Below are 15,650 nucleotides of genomic sequence, written 5' to 3'. Positions count from 1 at the left end.
GAAGAAAGCATAAACAAAACACTACAAGAAATGGAGGAAAAGACATATCAAAAAATTCAAGAAATAAACAAATCTCCTAAAGAAAGCAAGGAAAGCCAAGAAAATACAATAAAACAAGTGAAGGAAACAATTCAAACAGTTCAAGGCTTAAAAGCTGAAACAGAAACAATAAGGAAAACACAGAATGTGAGAATTCTGAAATAGAAAAGCTGGGTAAACAATCAAGAACTACAGATGTAAGTATAAGCAACAGAGAATCTCAGGTCTCACTAGAAGAAAGAGAGTCATCAACCAAAGGAAATCTCAAGACCAAGAAATCCCTAACACAAATTATTCAAGAAATATGGGACACCATGAAAAGGCCAAATATAAGAATAATAGTAATAGAAAGCAAAGAAACCCAACTAAAGGACACAGAAAACATATTCAACAAAATCATAGAAGAAAATTTTCCAACCTAAAGAAAGACATGCCAATGAAACTACAAGAAGTTTACAGAACACCAAATAGATTGAACCACAAAAAAATCCCTCACCACATAATAATCAAAACCTAAGCATACAGAGTAAAGAAGAAATACTAAGAGCAGCAAAGGAAAACATCAACAAACACATAAAGGCAGGCTTATGAGAACTACACTCAACTTCTCAATGGAAGCACTGAAAGAATGAAAGTTCTGCATAGATATTCTACCATCACTAAGAGACCAGGAATGCCAGTCCAGATTACTATACCCAGCAAAGTTTTCAAACACTATAGATGGAGAAAACAAGATATTTCATGACAAAACCAGATTTAAACAATACATATGTACTATTCCAGCTCTACAGAAAGTTCTGGAAGGAAAACAACAACCCAATGAAGTTAACTAAAATCACAAAAACAAAGACAATATATATAAACCCACCTTACCAAAATCAAAATAAAAAAGGTGGGACATCCACACACAATATCAACAACAACAACAAACCCAAAACAAACAACAATTAACAACCAATGGTCATTAATATCTCTCAATATCAATGATCTTAACTCACCTATAAAAAGACACAAGCTAAAGGAATGGTTACAAAGAGAGAAAATATCCTTCTGCTGCATACAAGAAACACACCTTAGCCTCAAAGACAGACGTTATCTCAGAGTAAAGATTTGGGAAAATATTTTCCAATCAAATGGACCCAAGAAACAAGCTGGTATAGCAATTCTAATGTCTAACAAATTAGACTTCAAACTAAACTTAATAAAAAGACATGAAGAAGGGCATTTCATATTCATCACAGGAAAAGTCCATCAAGATGAATCTCAATTCTGAATACATATGCAGCAAATACAAAAGCACCCAACTTCATAAAAGAAACATTACTAAAACTCAAATCACACAAAAGCCCACACACTGCAACAGTGGGAGACTTCAAGTAACTACTGTCACCACTGGGTAGCACTACCAGAGAGAAACTTAAGAAAGGAACTAAAAGAAGTTATGACATAATTGGCTTTAATGGACACCTTTAGAACATTCCATCCAAACACAAAAAAATACCTTCTTCTCAGCACCACATGGAACCTTCTCTAAAATCAACCACACACTCAGCAACAAAGCAAACCTCAACTAAAGTCTTCCTAGAATACAATGAAAATGAAGAAAAAACACAACCAAACTTTGGGAAACTTTGAGAGCACTACAAAGATGAACGTTCATAGCACTAAGAGTCCACATGAAGAAACTGGAGGATAGTCATACAAGAGAAAAAAAGCACACCTCCAACCTCTACGAATAAATGAAACAAACTCACACATGAGGATTAGAAACCAGGAAATAATCAAACTGAGGGCTGAAATCAATAAATTAAAAACAAAGAAAACAGTACAAAGAATGAATGAAACGAAGGGGTGATGCTTAGAGAAAACCAACAAGATCGGGGCATATTTTGAAACCTGTATTCCACAAAATTTGAAAATTTAGGAAGTATCTGTAGGAGCTGCGCTGACTCCAGGGTCTGAAGCTGACTGGTCTGACTTCACACCCATGCGGAACCCGCTAGAACCACAGCCATGTCCGGGCATGAGATGATTTTTGATCCTACTATGAGCAAAAAGAAAAGAAGAAGAAGAAAGAGCCTTTTATGTTAGATGAAGAAGGTGATGCCCAGAAAGAAGAAATCCAGCCCTCAGAAACAAAAGAAGTGGAGCCAGAACCAACTGAAGACAAAGATGTGGAAGCTGATGAAGTAGACAGTAGAAAAAAAGATGCTTCTGATGACTTAGATGACTTGAACTTCTTTAATCAAAAGAAAAAGAAGAAAAAAACAAAAAAGACATTTGACATTGATGAAGCTGAAGAAGGTGTAAAGGATCTTAAGATTGAAAGTGATGCCCAAGAGCCAGCTGAGCCAGAGAATGACCTGGATATTATGCTTGGCAATAAAAAGAAGGAAAAGAAGAATGTCAAATTCTTAGATGAAGATGAAATACTAGAAAAAGATGAAGCTTTAAAAGATAAAGACAGCAAAAAAGATGATGATATATCATTCAGTAACCAGACTGGGCCTGATTGGGCAGGCTCAGAAAGAGACTACACATATGAGGAGTTGCTGAACCGAGTGTTCAACATCATGAGAGAAAAGAATCCTGATATGGTTGCTGGAGAGAAGTGGAAATTTGTTATATAACCTCCACAGGTTGTCCGAGTAGGAAGCAAGAAAACTGCTTTTGTCAATTTTATAGATATCTGTAAACTATTACATCATCAACCCAAACATCCCCTTGCATTTTTATTGGCAGAATTGGGTATAAGTGGTTCTATAGATGGTAATAACCAACTTGTAATCAAAGAAGATTCCAACAGAAACAGATAAAGAATGTCTTGAGAAGATATATCAAGGAATACGTCACTTGTCACACATGCTGATCATCGGACACAATCCTACAGAAGGACACCCGACTCTATTTCTTACAGTGTGAAAAATGTCACTCTCGATGCTCTGTTGCCAGTATAAAAACTGGTTTCCAGGCTGTCACGGGCAAGCGAGCACAGCTCAGTGCCAAAGCTAACTAATTTGCTAATCACCATTGATTTTCTGAAATGTGTGGTGGAGATTTGGCGGGACAGGTTACCATCAGAGTTGACGTACCATTGAGTTGAAAAACAAGATATAAAAGCTGCCAAGTTCTTTGGCAAGTGATTGATCTGAAATCATTGTAAGATGCCGATACTCAAGCTGTTGACATACTCATTGCCTACTTTAACAACTGTCAAAGAAACATGATAGGGTAAGGAGGTGCTTTTTAAAACCTTTCATAGACTTCTGTAAAATGCAAGATAAATTAAAGTTATTATAACTGATTCTTTCAAAGAATTTTGAAAATTTAAAGGAAATGGAAAATTTCCTGGATAAATATCAATTGCCAAAACTAAATCAAGAACACATAAACAATCTAAAGAGACACATAACCCTTAATGAAATGGAAGAGGTCATCAGAAGTCTCCTAACCAAAAAAAAACCCGGGCCCAGATGGCTTAAGTGAAGAATTCTACCAGAAATTCAAAGAAGAGCTAATTCCAATACTCCTCAAAGTATTCCACACAATAGAAGCAGGAGGCTCATGCCAAATTCTTCTTAAGAGGCTACAACTACCTTGGTACCAAAGCCACCCAAAGACACAACTAAGACAGAGAACTCTAGACCAATTTCCCTAATGAACATTGATACAAAAATACTCAATAAAATACTAGCAAATCGGAATCAAGAACACATCAGAAAAATCATCCACCACGATCAAGTAGGCTTCATTCCAGGGATGCAGGGATGGTTCAACATATGAAAATCCATCATTGTAATCCACCAGGTAAACAAACTGAGAATGAAATCACATGATCATCTCACTAGATGCTGAAAAATCTTTGATAAAATCCAACACCCCTTCATTATAAAGGTCTTGGAGAGATCCAGGATAACAGGAATATACCAAAACAAAATAGCAGCTATATAGAGCAAACCAACAGCCAACATCAAACTGAATGGAGAGAAACTGAAGGCAATTCCTCCAAGATCAGGAAGAAGGCAAGGCTGTCACCTCTCCCCATATATCTTCATTATTGTACTAGAACTTCTAGCTAGGGCAATGGGACAACAAAAAGAGATCAAGGGGATACAAATTGGAAAGGAAGAGGTAAAATTGTCACTATTTGCAGGTGACATGATAGTTTACTTAAGTGGCACAAAAACTCTACCAGGGAATTCTTACAGCTGATAAAGATGGTCATCAATGTGGCAGGATACAAGATCAACTCAAGAAAATCAGTAGCCCTACTATATACAGATGATAAAAGGGCCAAGAAAGAAATCAACAAAACATCACCCTTTACAATTGCCACAAACAACATAAAATACCTGGGGGTAACACTAACCAAACAAGTGAAAGACCTGTACCGAAAGAACTTTGAGTCTTTAAAGAAAGAAATTAAAGAAAACATCAAGAAATAGAAAGATCTCCCATGCTTTTGGATAGGTAGGATCAATGTAGTAAAAATGGCAATCCTGCCAAAAGCAATCTACAGACTAAATGCAATCCCCATCAAAATCCCATTACAATTCTTCACAGGCCTTGAAAGAAAAATTCTTAACTTTACATGGAAAAACAAAAGACCCAGGATAGCCAAAACCACCCTGTTCAACAAGGCAACATCTGGAGGCATCACCATCCCTGACTTCAAGCTCTATTACAGAGCTATAGTCCTGAAAACAGCTTTGTATTAGCACAAAAATAGACAGGTAGACCAATGGAATCTAATTGAAAACCCTGAGATTAATCCACAAACCTGTGAACACCTGATTTTCCACAAAGAAGCTAAAGTTATATAAACAATGGAAAAAAGAAAGCATCTTCAACAAATGGTGCTGGCACAACTGGATGTTGGCATGTAGAAGACTGCAGATACATCCATGTCTATTGCCATGCACAAAACTTAAGTCTAAATGGATCAAAGACCTCAACATAAATCCAGCCACATTGAACCTCTTAGAGAGAAAGTGGGAGGTACCCTTGAATCAATTGGTACAGGAGACTGCTTCCTGAACACAATACCAGTAGCACAAACACTGAGATCGAGAATTAATGAATGGGACCTTCTGAAACTGAGAAGCTTATGTAAGGCAAAGGACACAGTCAGCAAGACAAAAAGGCACCCCACTGATTGGGAAAAGATATTCACTAAACCTACATCTGACAGAGGGATGATCTCCAAAATTTACAAAGAACTCAATAAACAAGTCTCCAAAGCACAAAAGGATCCAATTAGAAAGTAGGGGACTGAACTAAATAGACAATTCTCAATAGAGGAGACTAAAATGGCTGAGAGACACTTGAGAAAGTGCTCAACATCATTAGCCATTAGGGAAATCCAAATCAAAGCAACTCTGAGATAGCATGTTACTCCTGTCAGAATGGCTAAAATCAAAAACACCAAAGACAGTTTGCTGCAGAGAATGTGGAGAAAGGGGAACACTCCTCCATTGCTGGTGGCAGTGCCAACTTATACAGCCACTATGGAAATCAGTATGGAAATTCCTTAGGAAAATGGGTCTGAGTCTACCACAAGACCCAACAATTCCACTCTTAGGCATATACCCAAAAGATGCCCATACATACCACAAGGATGTATGTTCCACTATGTTCATAGCAGCATTATATGTAATATCTAGATCCTGGAAGCAACCTAGATACCCCACAACTGAAGAGTGGATAGAGAAAATGTGGTAAATTTACACAACGGAGTACTACTACTCAGCGGAAAAAAATGGAATCTTGAAATTTGCAGGAAAATGGAAGGCACTAGAGGAAACCATCCTAAGTGAGGTAGCCCATACACAAAAAGACAAACATAGTATGTCCTCACTCATATATGGATTTTAGATATGGATCAGGGGAGTGTCAGCCTACAATCCAGTGCCAGTGAGTGTGGGAAACAGGGAGGTTCTGAAGAGAGATGTATGATACCCCTGAGAAATGGAATGAGGCAAGATCTCCTGAGCAGATTGGGAAAACCAGGGGAGGGTATGGGAACCAGGAAAAAGAGAGAGAATAAGAGGAGGGGAGAAGAAGGCATGGGGGAGCAGGAAGGTTGACTCAGGGTAAGAATAGAGGAGAGCACGATGAGAAATACCATAATAGATGGAGTCATTAAAGGCTTGAGTAGAAAGCTGAAACTAGTGAGATCTCCAGGGATCTACAAGGATAACAACAACTGGCAAACTAAGAAATAGTGGAGAGACTAAACTAATAGCCCCTCCTTGATGACAAGGTTGATGACTACCTTATATGCTATCCTAGAACCTTCATCCAGTGACTGATAGAAGCAGAGGCAGACACCCACAGCTAAACACTGAAGTGAACTCATAGAACCTAGTGACAGAGTCAGAGGAGTGATGAGCAAAGGGGTCAAGACCATGATGGTGAAACCCACAAAGACAGCTGACCAGATAAGGGGTAGCTCTTGAATACCAGACTGATGGCTGAGAGGCCAACAAGGGACTGATCCAGACTCCATGAATGCAGTGCCAGTGAGGAGGCCACAGAAATCACTGGGGCCTTGGGTAGTAGATAAGTGTTTACCATGGTGTATGAATGATCTTTGAGGGCTCATTCCAAATAAAGGGATGCTCTCTCAGCCCGGACACATGGGGAAGGGCCTAGGTCCTGCCATGAATTAGGTGGCAGACTCTGGAGATCCCCCCATGAAGAGTCTCACCCACCCTGGGGAATGATGTGGGTATGGGGTGGGGGCTGGGGGAAAATTTTAGAATCTAATGGCAAAACATATTTTTCTTATTGTTTCAATAATCAATGATTATATATAAGTTGTTTTGTGTGTATCATTATTGTATCTAATAAAACTTTTTGGCCCATTTTAAAAAAAGAAAGTGTTCAAATTATTAAGCATCATGGAAATGCAAATCAAAACAACTCTGAGATACCATCTTACTCCTGTCAGAATAGCTAAAATCAAAAATACCGAAGACAATTTATGCTGGAGAGGATGTGAAGACATGGAAACATTCCTCCACTGCTGGTGGGAGTGCCAACTCATAAACCCACTATGGAAATGTATACAGGAATGCCTCAGGAAAATGGAAATCAATCCACCACAAGACCCAGCAATTCCACTCTTAGGCATATATCAAAGAGATGCAAATTCATACAAAAAGGGCATCTGTTCCACTATGTTCATTGCAGCATTATTTGTAATAGCTAGAACCTGGAATCAACCTAGATGACCCTCATCTGAAGAGTGGATAGAGAAAATGTGGTACATTTACACAATGGAGTACTACTCAGCAGAAAACAAAAAAGGAAACTTGAAATTCACAGGTAAATGGAATTCACTAGAAGAAACCATCCTAAGTGAGGTAATCCAGTCACAAAAAGACAAACATGGTATGTTCTCACTCACATATGGATTTTAGACATGGATCAGGATAGTTCCAGTCTGCAATTCCACTGACACAGATTCTGGGAATCAGGAAAGAACCCAAGAGAGATATGGATGGTACCCCAGAGAAGATGAATGAGGCAAGATATCCTGAACAGATGGGGAACATGATGGGAAGTGTGGGGAGGGAGTGGGAGCTGGGAAGAAGAGAGGGGGAGAAGAGGAGGAGAGAGTAGTTCATGGGGGAACAGGATGAGAAATATTATAATAGAGGGAGTCATAGATTTGAAGAGAGATCTGGCACCAGTGAGATCTCTAGTAATCTAAAAGGATGACACCAACTGGCAAGCTAAGCAATAGTGAAGAGACTACCTTAAATGCCCATTCCTGATAATGAACTTGATGTGTATCTAATATGACATCCTAGAACCTTCATCCAGTGACTGATGGAAGCAGAGGCAAACACCCAAAATCACACACTGAACTGAACCCATGGAACGCAGTGACAGAGAGAGAGGAGCGATGAGCAAATTGGCAAAGAATGGGCTGGCAAAACCAGCAGAGACAGCTGATCTGAACAAGGGGGAGCTCTTGGACCCCAGAATGACAGCTGGCAGGCCAGCGTGGGACTGATCCAAACCTCCTGAGTGTGATAGTCAAAGAAGAGGCCTGGGCAACCTATGGGGCCCTGGGCAGTAGATCGGTATTTAACCCTGGCATACAAACGGACTTTGTGTGTCCATAACACAAAGAGGGGTGCTCTCTCAGACTGGACTACTAGGGGAGCGCCTGGACCCTGTCCTGAGCGAAATGAAAGACTCTTGATATCCCCTATGAGGGAATCTTCTGTGATTCATAACTCTGAGTATAAGAGCAATTGGAAGCTACAACAGATGAACAACTCTGATTACAAGGACTTGTTTGATATACCTAGAAATGTACAGTCCAAATACTGCCTCAATGGCAATATCTAGAAGTAGGGTATGGTACCATCTCTGACAGCTTTGTCACCAAAGTTTATAAAAGAGTTTGATAACAAGACTCAGGACATCTCAATGGCTACAGACAAGATCAGGATGAAAAGAAGCAGAGGGCATAGAAAATTAGGAGGATGAAGAGGAGGAGGACAAGGAAGAAAGGACCCTTGGTCAAGCCAAAAACCAGCTAGAGAGGCCACGCTTAGTCTTCCACAGCTTAGTCTTCAATGCTCCCACTACAGACCTAGCTATGACAAGTAATGTCTCCTGTGATACTCAAGAAATTTCAAGTGTTTTATCCAGGGGAATTCATATTTGGGGCAAATTGTGGTGCCCCCCACAGAATTTCAAACTGGTGTATTGCCCTTGATTTTCATTTAGTCCATACTGTTGAGATCAGGCTATGCCCCACTCACTCTTCTCTATGTTGTATGAAACAGATTATTTTTTCAGACTGGGCCCTAGGAGGTTCCATTTTAGAAGAACCTGACTCATTTTGAGGGAGAAGGACAAGAAGTCCCTGGGTAGATGCAGAAGCTGCACCATCTATCAAGGTACCACCCATCTAGCATAGACTGATAAATGACTTATTCCTGGGAAAAGAAGATGAACCACTCCATTTATTGGATAAACTGTAATTGTGCAGAACATGGGCATATTAATGTCTTATAAGGGAAATGAGGTCCAAGAACTTACCAATACAACAAGCCAAAAGAATGGTGGAACTTCATTACAAGGCTCCCATAAAGTAATGGACACCCAACACAGTGTTGGCATGGCTCCCACACCAAACTGTCATTTGATACCTATCATAAGCATTAAGGATTAATGAATTCCTGGATGGCCTTCTCAGCTACCTACTCTCATGTCTGGACCTGGACCTCAATCCACTGTTTCTTGCTCTCAGACTTCAACTCAGCCTTTAACCTTGTTGTGCCCATATTCAGAACCCCCAGATCCGATGCAAAAGCAAAGAGTGTTTCTAAATTATGGGTTAACTCGGGTCTTCTGTCCATCCAACAGAGCACATGGAGCAGGAAGGACCCCGAGCAGCAATGGAGCAGGGCATATATTGGGATAGAGCAAGGGGAGAATGTCTGGGGATCTGCTAGTTGCATATCAATAGTCTCAGAATTTTTGTACCTCCAGTCTGGGGCCATCTGTCCTGAGTTGATTGGTCATCTACAGCTGCAGAAAGGTTGTTGCCCCTAGAGGTCTTCCCAGGGAAGCTTTTCTCTGCCCTGCATTCCACTATTATCAGTAAAGCAAATCCAGAGCCCACCAGCTAACTTGTGGTCGGTTCCTTTCTATATGGATGGTGTCTGGAGGTTGAACCTAGTGATTAGGTCAACATCAGGGGCTCATCAAATGTTGCTGAGTCAGGGCCTTACATCTTACTGGGTCTTTCCTGCAGCCTGTCATGGCTGCCAAAGCAGGGGCCTGGGTGAAGGTCTGGGCCTCCAACCTCACAGATGGAACAGATTTTCTTTCAAACCCTGACTCCAGCAGCCCCAACAGCAGCTCCCTCCAGATAGTGATCTGGTCCATTGTCTTTACAGACTCCTTCTTGGCCTACATTGAAACCTCTTGAGCTTTGCTTTGCCTCAATAACTCATATCTTCTGTACTTTTATGCATGTAAATACATATAGTGCTGTGCAATGTGTTAATATTGGTGATTAAGACTGGAATAATGAACCTGCCTGCATTAGCCTTGGCATAGCTACCAGGGTAGGTGGATTATGTGACAAATTGTTTTCATTGAAAGGTAACCTTAGTGATTTTCATCTCATTCAATAAATTCTGACAGTGTAGAAAGACAGAAACATGTTTAAATATGGATCAGATATTGCAGGATTACAGAATTCACCTATGGTTCTCTCTCCTTTTCTCTCTGTCTCTGTCTCTGTCTCTCTCTCACACACACACAAACACAGACACAGACACACACACACACACACCATTTCTCTTCCCCTCCCCATCATTCCCCTTTTCCATCTCCTCCTCCTCCCCCATTCCTTCCCTTACCCTCTTCCTCTCTCTCTACTTTCTTCCCCTCCCCTCTCCTCCTTCACCTCCTCTGTTCTTCCACCTCCTTCTCCTTCCCCTCTTTGTCTTCTCTTCCCCATCCTCCTTCTTTCCCTCCTCTTCCTCTTCCTTCCTCCCACTCCTCTCCTGTCTTCCTCCTCTCCCTGATCATTTCCTTCTTTCTCCTTCATTCCATTTTCCTCCTCCCCTCCTTTCCCTTCTCTTCTCTTTCCTTCTCTCTTGCCTTCTTGTCCTTTCTTCTTCCTCACCCTCCCTCCTTATTGCCTTCCTTCTTCTTCCCCTTGTTTTCCCATCCTCTCCATCAAGCTAGCCTGAAACTAAGAGGTCGAAGAATGCGTCAAACCCTGGATTTTCTTATCCTTAGAGCAGCAGGAGTTTGTTTGCTCCACCTCCTTGTCCAGATGCCAGCAGACTCCAAACAGTTAGGCTTCCTGTGATGTGCCCCAATGCAGCTGATAAGCTCATGGTCTCCAAGGTCACAGGGACTGGTTGCTGCTTATCTGAACTCTGAAGCAGCCCGAGCTGGACTTACTATGACTATAAGTTATTTTCCTCTGGCCCCTGTTGTCTCTGAGTGTACAAGTGAAGTCCCTTTATGTTCTTACCCCAACCAACAGCATACCACCACATGGACCCAACAGGTCGTTCTTCCTGGGGTAGAAATGTCCCTTCGCCACTCCTAATAAATGAGGTGTCCACTGATGCAGCCTCCAGGGTGTCCTTTTCCCTGTTGTATTCATGTCCACTCAGAACACACCTTTTGCCCTGCACATGCTCAGTCTATTTCCCTCCTAACCATGCCTGGACAAAGCCAGGGTTGGAACCCAGCACTCTCCCTCCTCCCTGTCCTTCTCTTCCTCTCTGCTCTCCTCCCTCTCTCCCCTCCTTCTTCTCCCACTCCTTCTCCCAACCCTTCTACTCCTCTTCTTCTTCTGTATCTTCCTTCCCCTGCCTCCCTTTGCTCTGCCCTGCCCCCTTCTCCTCATCCTCTTCCTCCTAGTGTTTCCTCTCCTCCCTCTCCCCCATTCCTCCCCACTTCTTGTTCTCCTTTTACCCTTCTCCGCTTTCCTTCTCCCCCTTCCTTTCCCTATTCACCTCTTTCCCTCCTCCTTCCCCTACTTTTGTTCCTTCTCCTCTCCTCTTCCTATTCCTATCCTCCTCACTTCCTTCTTGTTCTCCCCATATCTTCCTCTTCTCCCTCTGCTCCTCCACCTTCTCCTCCCCTTCTTCCTTCCAATCTTTCTACTACTACTCCTTTCCTTTTCCTCCTCCTAACTCTTCTCATTTTCGACCTTCTATCTTTTTCCTCTTCTACCACTCCTCAGTCTCCATTATCCTTCTTCCCCCACTTTTCTTCCTCCTCCTTTCCCCCAATTTCCTCCCCGTCTACCCATTTCTCCATCTTTTCTTTTCTCTCCTTCTCTTTCTTCTCTCCTCTACTTCATCTTCTGTTCCTCCTCCTTTTCTTCTCATTCCCCTCCTCTCCTCCTCCTCTTCCCTCCCCTTATCTTCCTCCCCTTCTCCTCCCTTCCTCCTTCAACTCCCTCACCTTCTCATCTGCCTCTCCCATTCTCCTCCCTCTCTTCTCCTTTCCTCCTTCTTGTCATTCACCTTTTCTTCTTCCTCTCCCCTCTTCTCCCTACTTTTCCTCCTGTTCCCCTTTCCTTCTCCACCCCTCCTTTCCCTATCCTTCAGCATTTCCTCCATTTCTTCCTTCTCTCTTCCCCCTCTTCTTATCTTCCTACCTCTTCTCTCCTTTTCCTCCTCCTCCCCTTTCTCCTTCCCCTCCATCTCATCCTGCCCCTCCCTCCTCTTCTCCTCTCTTCTCTTCCCCTTCCTTTCTCTTCATTCTCCTCCTCTTCCTTCTCCCCTCCTCTGTCTTTTCTTCTTCCTTTTCTTCTCCCCCTCCTCTACTTTTCCTGCTCCTTCTCCTGCCCTATCTTGTCTTCCTCCTCCCCATTCTCCTTCCCCTCCTCCATCTCCTTTCCTTTTCTTCCTCCCCTCTTCTTCTCCACATATCGCTCCCCTCCTCCTCTTTAACTCTCCCTCCTCCCTCTTCTCCTTCCCTCTCTAGCCCCCCTCTTCCCTTTCTCTTTGCACACTTCCTTCCTTTTCCTTCTTGTCATTGCCTCTTCTTCTTCTTCTTCCTCGTTTCACTGCTGAAACTAAGGGGTGTACCAAGGCCTCCTTAGCAATCATCTTCAATCACTTTTACATGTAAAAAGATTTTATATTGTTAACTATGTGCACGCATGTGTTTGGAGTATATCCATCATGCACTAGGAATGTGGGCATTATATCATGTATATGAACAGCTAGTAGACACTGGTGATATGGAGGGGATAGAAGCACCAACATTCAAGCAATCTTGTGAAATAAGCAACACAAATTACTTAGTGAACATATATTTGTTGTTGAAATTGTAGTAAACAAGCACTTAATATTTTTTCTTTCTGTTCACAATACCAAACCTGAAATACTAAGCCCTTTTGTACCATGATAGTTTTCAAGAAAATCGAATACACATTAAAAATACCAAATATAGAAATGTTTATTGGTCTAGGTCATAAAAGAGCAGTCAAATGTCTTTGAGACAATATAAGGCAGAAGGCATGTTGTAATCGTTGACACTAAACAGAGAAGTAGAATTATCTGCTAGGAAATTAAGGAAATCATGCATATATCCGGACACTAATATTAGACTGCACCTATTTAGGCAAAAATTGGTCAATGCACTCCCAATTTTCACAAATAATCTGAGGAGGTGTGGAGCACCATAAACCTGAGACATTGGAATATCTGGGAAAGTCATTAGGACTGAGACATACTGGGGTTTTTCAAAATGGTAGAGCAGCTGGTTGCCCAGCATCATGTTGAAATACTCTCTTATTCCATACACAAGTTCATCAACATAATAGTCTCTACTATCAGACTTTCCCTGTGATTTCACGAAGGCGACATAGTTTGCTAGAATACAATCTACATTAATGTCAGCAGGGAGTTGGAATAACAGGTTGTACGTGTTTATCAAGTTCCAGTCATCAACAAGGCATTCTTTTAGTTCTTCAGGCAACTTCAATTTGACTCCCATTCTCATATTCACTGCCTGCATAGGTTGACCAGTGGTGACAGCCCCAGCCACATTCTGGTGAGTGACCTGGGGTACTTGGCTGGTAGCATTGCCAATGCTGCTTTCTGGAGCATCCTGTGTGCTCTTTGGCGCTGGCACTGCAGGCACAGATCCTGAAGAGGGTGTTTCTACAGGAAAGCCTTTCTCCATGGAGGGATGACCTTCCTCCACAGAGCACCCATTCTCTCCTGTGCTACTTTCCTCACGAGTATAGCTGTCTTGAATATCAACACTTTCACCAGAACCAAATTTCTTTCCCATGCTCCCTTTCTTGGCAGAGAGCTGTCTCGTTTTCTTAACAAGGTGGCGTCTCTCCTCAGAGTGAAATTTCTCTGTGGAGGAGATTCTTTTGGAAGACAGGTCTTTCTCTTCAGGATGGCTCTTTTTGGGAGGGCAACTGCTCTCGGTAGATAGATCTTTCTTTGCACAGGGGCTTTTCTTTGAGAGCCTACCTCTTCCTGTGGGGAGATTTTCCCCTGCAAATGCACCCCTGTCTGTTGACTGACCCTCCTCTGCAGGACTGCTTTTCTTCTGAGGTCGACTTCTCCCTGTGGGGTGAGCTTTCGCTGTGGAAGTTCTTTTCTTCACAGTGGTAGCTCTTTCCACTGAGCGACCCTGCTCTGCAGGACACCTTTGGATGTGGCTACCTCTCAATGTAGGTGTATCTTCACCTGCAAAGGGTCTGCTCTGTGCCTTGTTAACACATTCGGCTGAGCGACCCTCCTTTGCAGGGTGGCTTTTGATGCGGTGACCTCTCCCTGCAGATCCACTCTTGTTTGCTGACCAACCCTTCTTTGCAGGTTGACTTTTGATGGCAGGCAGACCTCTCCCTACAGAATGCTCTCCATCTATCTGGAGATCTCTCTGTGTAGAGCTAAGTTTCTTGGCTGAGGGGTCTTTCTCTTCAGGGTGGTGGTTTTCCATAGAGGGGCCTCTCTCATCCAAGTAATCTTTCGTAGATGATGGACTCTTCTTAGTAGAAAGACCTTTCTTTGCAGGATGACCTCCCTCAGTAGGGTGGCCTCTCTCTTCATAGGGACCTCTCTCCCCCAAACCACCTTCCTCTGTAGAACGATCTTTTTCTGTAAGACATCCTTTTTTGTTAAGGCAACCTCTCTGTGTAGGGAGATCTTTCTCAGCCGAGAGATGCCTTTCGAATGAGCAACTTTTCTCCAAAAAGCAGTGCCTCCTCCCAGAGAGTTGCTTCTTGAACTGGTGCTTTCTGTCACTGGGTCCTTTCTCTGTAGCAGGACATTCTTCATCATCACAAGAGTCATCGTCTATCAGAAGCATGTCAGGCAATTTGGTGTCCTGCATAACGTAGTTCATCCTAGCAGTGCATCTTTTTTCTGCAATGTGATGCTTCTCGGTGGACGGCTTGTTCTCTGCTGTGCAGGTTTTCTCATCCGCGCGACCTTTCTCCACAAAGCCACGTTTTGTGGCTGGACGGTCCTGTGGTCTTCTTGGAAGAGATGACTGAAGAGTTCTCGGCTCAGGTGACTTCTTTCCTGAGGAGCCATCTGTCACCTTTGTGACCCGCCTGCGGCTTGGTGTCAGACTCATGAAGTCATCACCTTCAGCAAAATGCTGGCCACGCAACTGAGGCCCTTGCTTTCTAGCACTCATTTGAGTAATCTTCTGATTTATCTTGAAAGAACAAATGAATTCCCAGGTTTCTTGCGATTATCTGGAAAAACGGACTGGACACACAGCCCAGAAGTCTGCAGTCTGAATTAGTTCTACAACCAGGATCCAATCTCCTGGTTGTCCGTCAAATTTAGCCCATTGTAAGGATGGCAGAGGCTCAGCAGTAAGGAGCTCAAGTACTACACGTCCAACCACCAGCTCAAAGTCTTGTTTCTCTGGCAACTATCTGTACACAAACGTCATCTTGGGGGCGGGCTTAGGCGCTTCAACCAATCGGCAGCCTTATGTAAATTTTACGAGGTTCCATAGGCAAATAATTGGACCACCACTCTGATATCATAGTGATGGCGCTTGGGCAGGGGGAGAGGACTTCCTTTTCTTTACTTTTTTTTTTCTTTTAAAGACCAGATTGTATTCAA

General features: G+C 42.5%; 1 protein-coding gene and 1 pseudogene across 1 annotated transcript; one reads left to right on the top strand and one right to left on the bottom strand.

Annotated features, from left to right (window-relative positions):
• Nucleotides 1-2,052: 2,052 nt before the first annotated feature.
• LOC101826123 lies at nucleotides 2,053-3,055 on the top strand (annotated as a pseudogene).
• Nucleotides 3,056-13,009: 9,954 nt separating this feature from the next.
• On the bottom strand, nucleotides 13,010-15,430 carry LOC121135239. The gene has a single exon (XM_040733730.1). It carries the CDS (start codon nucleotides 15,208-15,210, stop codon nucleotides 13,033-13,035), a length of 2,178 nt encoding a protein of 725 aa, XP_040589664.1. The 5' UTR covers nucleotides 15,211-15,430; the 3' UTR covers nucleotides 13,010-13,032.
• Nucleotides 15,431-15,650: the final 220 nt, after the last annotated feature.

Source organism: Mesocricetus auratus, unplaced genomic scaffold, assembly GCF_017639785.1.
Source record: "Mesocricetus auratus isolate SY011 unplaced genomic scaffold, BCM_Maur_2.0 Super-Scaffold_100033, whole genome shotgun sequence".
In the NCBI taxonomy this organism is placed as follows: domain Eukaryota; kingdom Metazoa; phylum Chordata; class Mammalia; order Rodentia; family Cricetidae; genus Mesocricetus; species Mesocricetus auratus.
This window is presented reverse-complemented; position numbering and strand designations above follow the sequence as displayed.

Excerpts from the sequence above, each read along its gene's own strand:
- LOC121135239 (XM_040733730.1), bottom strand. The coding sequence starts at position 15,210 with ATGAGTGCTAGAAAGCAAGGGCCTCAGTTGCGTGGCCAGCATTTTGCT.